General features: G+C 36.7%; 1 protein-coding gene across 17 annotated transcripts; it reads right to left on the minus strand.

Annotated features, from left to right (window-relative positions):
* Positions 1–567: 567 nt before the first annotated feature.
* Positions 568–5,022, minus strand: LOC110930616 (glutamate receptor 1.3). 17 transcript variants are annotated; one of them, XR_004889116.1, is made up of 8 exons: positions 4,872–5,022; positions 4,376–4,500; positions 4,007–4,057; positions 3,706–3,793; positions 3,358–3,594; positions 2,299–2,396; positions 2,044–2,215; positions 1,663–1,966 (listed from the first exon to the last, which is right to left on the minus strand). XR_004889116.1 is itself a non-coding variant. In XM_022173960.2 (8 exons), exons 3-7 carry the CDS (start codon positions 3,812–3,814, stop codon positions 1,906–1,908), a joined length of 555 nt encoding a protein of 184 aa, XP_022029652.1. In that variant the 5' UTR covers positions 3,815–4,057; positions 4,376–4,500; positions 4,872–5,022; the 3' UTR covers positions 1,663–1,775; positions 1,874–1,905. The 17 variants fall into 17 exon arrangements, 8 of the variants coding, with proteins under 8 accessions (XP_022029651.1, XP_022029649.1, XP_022029650.1 ...); XR_004889121.1 differs by having other exon boundaries at positions 3,695–3,793; XM_022173960.2 differs by having other exon boundaries at positions 1,663–1,775; positions 1,874–1,966; positions 3,480–3,594; positions 3,706–4,057.
* Between the last annotated feature and the right edge of the window lie 1,902 nt (positions 5,023–6,924).

The raw sequence follows: 6,924 nt of genomic DNA on the forward strand, positions 1-6,924 counted from the left end.
TTAAGGTTAAAAAAAAATCATGGCTCTCTATAGTACCCCTGATGTATGTCCTTTGTTTCAATAAACTCGTTTCCTCATTCTAAAAAAATTGTGCTCCAAACGACTTGATTTTTGTTAATTGGAAGAGGATACGAGTTTATTGATGTAAAACTTACCTCAAAACGGTGCTCCAAACGACTTGATTTTTGTTAATTGGAAGTTTAAACACCTGAATTGAAGGACCGTTTGCGTCGTTTGGAGCACAATTTCAAGGTAAGCTTTACATCATTCGACTCGTATTCTCGTTCTGATCAATAGCTCTAAAACGTCATTTTGTAATTCGGAAAAAAAAAACTTAACTCTGTTAAGTTTTTTTAACTGATGACCGGTGGAGGAAAAATAGTTGAAAGATGGGACTATCATGGGGAATAAAAAAGGTGGGACTGCCAATAGCCAATGACGTCTAGTAGGTATTATTATAGGCCAATATCCCTAAATATTATAGATGAAAAGACAACTTTGCTCTGTTATTAAGCTAATAATTAATTATTGTAGCATAAGCATTATAGGTTGTGGTTATTTAAATTTTTTAAGAATTTTTTTAAACACATAATAGTATAGTATATCAAATTCAAAATATCAAAATACATTAAAACAAAATTAATCTAAGCGGAGACAAGGAACGAGCCAAACGCACAAACCAAGTCGAGCTATTCAAACCAAACAATATGAGGCAAGGTTTTTTGGAGCTAAATCCAATGGAGATATATCATAGTTGGTGCTTGGGAGTATCTTCGGACTGGGTTCCATATCTCCATCTCCTCCGTTCTCCATTTCCTAGTATCCTTGTTATTTGATTAGAAAACTGTTAGTTAAAACTTTACATTCTTGTTCTACGAAATTATTGTAGGATGCACTCACATGTTTTTAATTGATGCTTGTGTCTATTAGAGTTAGTAAATAAAATAAGAGTAAACTAGAAACTTGGGTTGAGGAGAATTCAATTTTGTGGTACTCTGGTAAACAAAATACGACCTAAAAATCTATTAGCCTATTAGGTCAGATTTAACTCAACTTAAAGTCAAAACATGTAACACTTGACTAATAACTAACTAGATAACGTGACAATAAAGATGATCAGATCAGATAACTTCAATCATTAACAAGAGAATTGCTATACAAAACTGAAAGAGAACTAATCAAATACAACTACACGATCTCATTTTTTGTCGAAACTAATTAGATAACATGACAGTAATGGTGATCAGATTAGATAACTATAACCTCAATCAGTAAAAGAGTAATATTCAAACGAAACTGAAAGAGAACTTACCAGATACATACATCATCTCATTTTTTTTTTGTCAAAATAGCCGAACATTATAACTAAAACTAGGTTAATGCCCGCGTGATGCACAGCTTCATCCAAAACCATATTATTTACTTTGAAATGTAATATTCTGTATAAACGAATACATTGAAAGAAACAAACAGAAAATTATTAAATCCCGGAAATAACCAACATTACCTAGAATTGGTTACACATATTATTTAAGGTAAATGTGTATCATGATTATGTTTTTATGTTCCAACCATTAAGGTATTATGGTGGGAATCTGGTATTGTGAATTGTGATCAATACATTACCTAGAATTGGTTACACATAGTCTTAACCATAGTTTATTTAACCATATCCACTTTGCTATTATGGAATGTTCTTTAGAAAAGAGTTTAGGTGAAGAAATTAGATGATGATGTATATGTGAAAAGTTAGGATTATAACTTCCACCATTATCCTGCTAAACACTAATTTCTTCAGCCTTGAAATCAAATACAACATCTTAAACATTTTCTGTACCACTGAGGTAAATTATAAATAATCAGTTTATCATACTTGTAGAAGGTTCCTGTAAGCGTAAACTCGCACTAAACCCTTGGCGTGTGAAGGCATATATAGTGAAGTAGCCAAAAATGCTCCATAACCAACCTAACACAAACAACATATATGTCACAGTTGTTACAAGAAACGTAATATTTCAACAATCAAACATTTTTAACGCGTACGGAGCGTGGTATGGGCTTAGTCTGGGAAACAGTCTTTGGTATCTGAGCAGATGACTCATCTTCTGAAGAATCATCACTATCAACAGCCATAGCCGAGGCTGGACCACTTCTTGCTTTCCACGGACAAGCTCTATTAGGCGAGGTTGAACTTGCAGCCAATGATCTTGCTGACCTGCACACATTTTCCATAGATATCGTTAAGTTTATCAGTTTCTGCTAAAAAAAGGAGTAAAATCCCACAGTGTATAGACAGACGTGAAATAGTAGCCCTGGTGGTGTGATTGGTTTGGTCTGATGGCACGACTTTGTGATCTAGTAAATTTTTGTTTAAGAGGTTTCTTGACTTCTTCCACCTAATAAGAATGCGTTAGAGTACCAATAATAATCTAATAGAAATGGATTAAGTTGTAGATTCAATTTCTACGACTGTGTGTTGTGGATGAACTTGGGGCGCTAAAGGTGGTCTTTGGAAATCCTTTCTCACATCCAGATTCATTTTTATATATGCATAATCCAATCCCTTGTTTTTAGCTGATATATTATGAATCCCACAAAATTAAAATAGCGACACCTTCTATTTTTAGCTGATACATTGTAAAAGAATTGGAAAACCGCTTAAAAGATTAGGTACGACACCTTAAAGCCTATCTTTGACTGGTCAGCAGATGTTATGCCACGAAGAACCGAGGTGAGGTAATGAGGCTTAGTTTTTAATTCCAATTTAGCGAGTTCCACGCCCTTTCGAGCTAAAACAAAGAATGACGTCGTTTCTTTAAAAATTAAAATTAATAATAATAGTTTATATAAATAACATATTTATGATATATTTCGACCCGCTTCTTTTTGAGCGATAAAGCATTCGACCCGCTTCTTTTTTAGCGATAACGCATTCGACCCGTTTCTTATTAAGCGAAAAAGAATTCGACCCATTTTTAAAGCCGAAAAATCATTCCACCCATTTTTTTAAGCAATATATTATCTATTTTTTTTACATATTTTACCTATCAGAAAAAAAAAATCTCAGGTTATTGAAACTGATCCAGTTGGCCCGTGTAGGAAAACTTTCCCTTTTGACCCGTTTAATAGAACTGACTCATTCGACGTTTAAGAATAACTGATCGTTCAACCCGTTTAATAAAACTGGCCCACTTGATCCATTTAATAAAGCGAATCGATCGACCTATTCTATAAAGCTTACCTGTTCAACCTATGTAATAAAAACTTTAGAGTTATGCGGCACACAGACACAAAAATGATGGAATAAATCAAAAGTGTTAGTGACCACTAATAAAAATGTACCAGCTTAGAACTGACCTATTTAAACCACGCGTTCGAGCATTGTTAAAAAAAATACTTGCTTTTATAAAAACTCATCAGTACCCTACTGTCGCATTCGTGTTCCTAAGCACCTCAATGCTGGTTATGTGGGTTCCAACCTTTGAGCCGTGAGCATGCTCGTGAAGCTAGCCGTGTAGCTCTGTGTGATGATTAGTGCCACAAAGAGCCACACAACCACCACCATTCTTGAAAAATTGCTATGTAACTTGTCACCTGTAAATGAGTATAATCATAAGTAATGAGTAACTGTAGCAGTAAAAGGCTTCATGAACAACCATGGCTGGTTTGATAATTTGGATTTAATAGGTACAACCATCTCCAAACCTGACTCGTTGTACGGTTGAGTGAAATCCAGATAGTCCAGCCGGCTTGACCTGATGGCTACATCACCAGCTACTACTGCATCGAATTTCTGCTCCAAAAAAAAGACCATAGTAGAAACTACCAAATCATGATGTGCATATCTAGTGCCTTAATTATAATAAGAAGTATTTGTATCATGAGTTCATCATAAGAACCATTGAATGGTATATATTCAAATGGTCACAGCCTATTCAAAGGAACAACAGCATCATCATAATCATCATGTCCATTCCCATAAAAGGAGAGAGTTGTTTAATCATACATATTACACGATGGAATCATGGGCTCATATTCTCTTGCTGGAGCCTCATTCCTACAAGAAAACCCACAGCTGATTCATCAGCCAAAATTAAAATAAATAAATCGAGTAATGAGCTCACAGATAAGAGGCTCAGATATGTTATTATCGGGATTTAATCTTATTCACTCAAAGAACATAGCACAAACAGCAAAAAAGATGCATTAGGGTAAAAATGGAAGCCACTAAAACCAAAAAGTCAAGAAGTTTGTCGGTCACACGTGTATGATGCTTTTGTAAACAAATTTATGCATCGTCAAACTCAATCATAAAAAAGGAATAGATCTAGTTAATTTGAAAGACAATTTCAAATCCAAAAAAATTAATAATTACCATCTCCGATCGAGAAGTTGATGTCGCCTTTTCTGCAAACGTTCTTCTGGTCCTAAACTTCCTCCATCTGACCTTCTATTCTGTACATTGCCTTGTGTGTTGTTTCAAGGGCAGTTTTTTTGTCCCTACATCAACTAATGGTATATCAAAACCCTAAAAACACAAACATAAGCTCAAGGATCATCAAATCGTCTATCAAAAACCCTAACAAACATAGTCTAAAACAAAGCAACATTAAATCCTCGATTAAGATTGATGACTAACAGCCGACATTCACTGATTTCATCCGAAGGTGAAAATCAAACTCATATAAACAAACAACATGATATCGGCTTTTAAAACCCTAAGAAAAAAGGAATAACCTAATCGATGTTCAAATCATATAAAATGACTTCATACATCATCACATATAACAGTCAATACATAAGAAATCAAAGTACAACAAACGATTCAAACATAATCCATCAATCAGATGATGAAGGAAATCAAACATTACCGTCAATGGAAGATTATTGCGTCTTGAAGATCGATTTAATGTTGTCGAACAGGATTGAATGAAAACATCCGGAGCGGAATCGGCGATTAGGATTTTTTTGTGTAATGATTTGAAGGGGGTAATGAAGAAGCGTATTAGAGAAGCTTCTCAATCCTGGCCAAAGAGCTATGCCACATGTCTGCTTAGGTGTCAGCTTATTTGGCATCAACCATAGGGTGACATGTGTCCCCCAATGGTTTGGTTTATTAGAGATATAGATTTATAACGAGCAGTTCTTCAATTAATTATCTCAAATTTTACATACAAACGAAAACGAAACTGAACTAAGACTATGGGGTATGGGGCTTGGGTTGGGGCGTGGGTTGGGGGAAAACGCCCAAGCCACCACCCCGGGTGGGCTTGGGTTAGGGCGTGGCCCTTGGGGCTTGGGTTTCAAGCCGGGCGTGGGGCGGTCTTGACAAGCTGACATGGCGGGCTCTCAATGGACAAACCAAACTAGCCGTTGGGCTAGCCATTGGCCAACGGCTATGTTAGAAAAAGTTATTTTTTCACTATAAAACTCACATTTTTCTTCCATTTTTTACCACATTCAACCACATCTTCTATAATCATCTTCAATTCTCCTTCTACAAAACGAAAAAATGTATCCTCATAACCGTGCTTATGACCCTAACAACCCGTATCCATTCCAAGAAAATAATCCTAGCCCAAAACCCAATCGTCCGATGCCTCGTCCATTTTTCATACACTCTTCTGTGCCCGTTGAAGCGAGTTATGCATCGTATATTGGGAATCGTTTGTATACTAACTTCCCACACACCGAGGATTCGATACCTACCCCATTTACACAAACGCCCATCAACCTTTCACCAACCTCCATCGACCTTTCACAAACCGAAACCGTCCCCGAAACTCAACCACCCAACGATGCTCCTTCCGCATCGAAACCCATCAAAAAGAGAGGTCATAAGAAAAAATCCGAGGTGGAAAAGCACTTGAAACCGTCAAACGAAAACAACAAAAATGGGTCGTTGCTGAAGAACTTGCATTGGCGAGTGCTTGGTGTCAACAATCTCAACATCCAAGTTTAGGTATTCTTAAACTTTGCTTTTATTAATGGTTATTTTTTATATAACTTTGTAATATATTAAATTTTGTTTTTATTAAAATAGGAAATTCTCAACATCGAACCCATTTGTGGGAAGCGGTTAGTAGAGTATTCCATGAAGAATTGGTAAGGGAGGCTTATCGTGAAAACGATAGCTTATCCTCGAAGTGGAGCGAGATAAGCACCCAACTTACAAAATATAGTGGTTTTTTAAATAAAGCAAAGCAAAACCCAAAAAGTGGTGAAACTGAAGCCGACATTGTGACAAATGCATTGCTTGCATTCAAAACAATTGTTGGGAGATTTGTAAGTTCCATCCAAAGTGGGCGAATATCCCCAGTGGTAGCGAAAGTAACACGTCTTCCAAAAGGTCAAGGGCCTCGTCCCAAGCCCAATCTGATGCACGAGATCAAGAGTTTGAGGACCTTTTGGATGATTCGCCAAGCCCAAACCGGCCTGAATATGGAAGAGATGCCGCAAAAAGGCGTGCTCAAAAATCAAGATCTGGTACGGCATCGCCTTCAGCTGGGAGTTCGGTCTCGCATAGGGGAATATACAACGATCAGTTGGATGACATTGCATGCAAGTTAGATACATTCAAGGTCTTCCAACAACAAAGGGCCGAACAACGAAAGAGCAAAGAAGCTAGAGATGCCCTGAAACAAAGACGGGATGATTTAAAATTTCTATCTCAGCCGATTGATCACCTAGAGGGTGACGAGTTGCAACTAGTCTTGGAGATGAGAGAAGAGATAAAAAAAATATATAAACGTTAGGAATTTTTTTATGTAATTTTCTTTACTTAAAAATATTAAAAAAAAATTAAATTTGTTGTTTTAAAAAATATTCAAATAGCCCAGCGGGTCAGCCCAGCGAAGCCCACCAAACCCATGCCCCAAACCCCCGCCCCACCATACCGTGTTGAATGTGGGTCAGCCAATGTCT

The sequence above is a fragment of the Helianthus annuus genome, chromosome 3, assembly GCF_002127325.2.
Source record: "Helianthus annuus cultivar XRQ/B chromosome 3, HanXRQr2.0-SUNRISE, whole genome shotgun sequence".
In the NCBI taxonomy this organism is placed as follows: domain Eukaryota; kingdom Viridiplantae; phylum Streptophyta; class Magnoliopsida; order Asterales; family Asteraceae; genus Helianthus; species Helianthus annuus.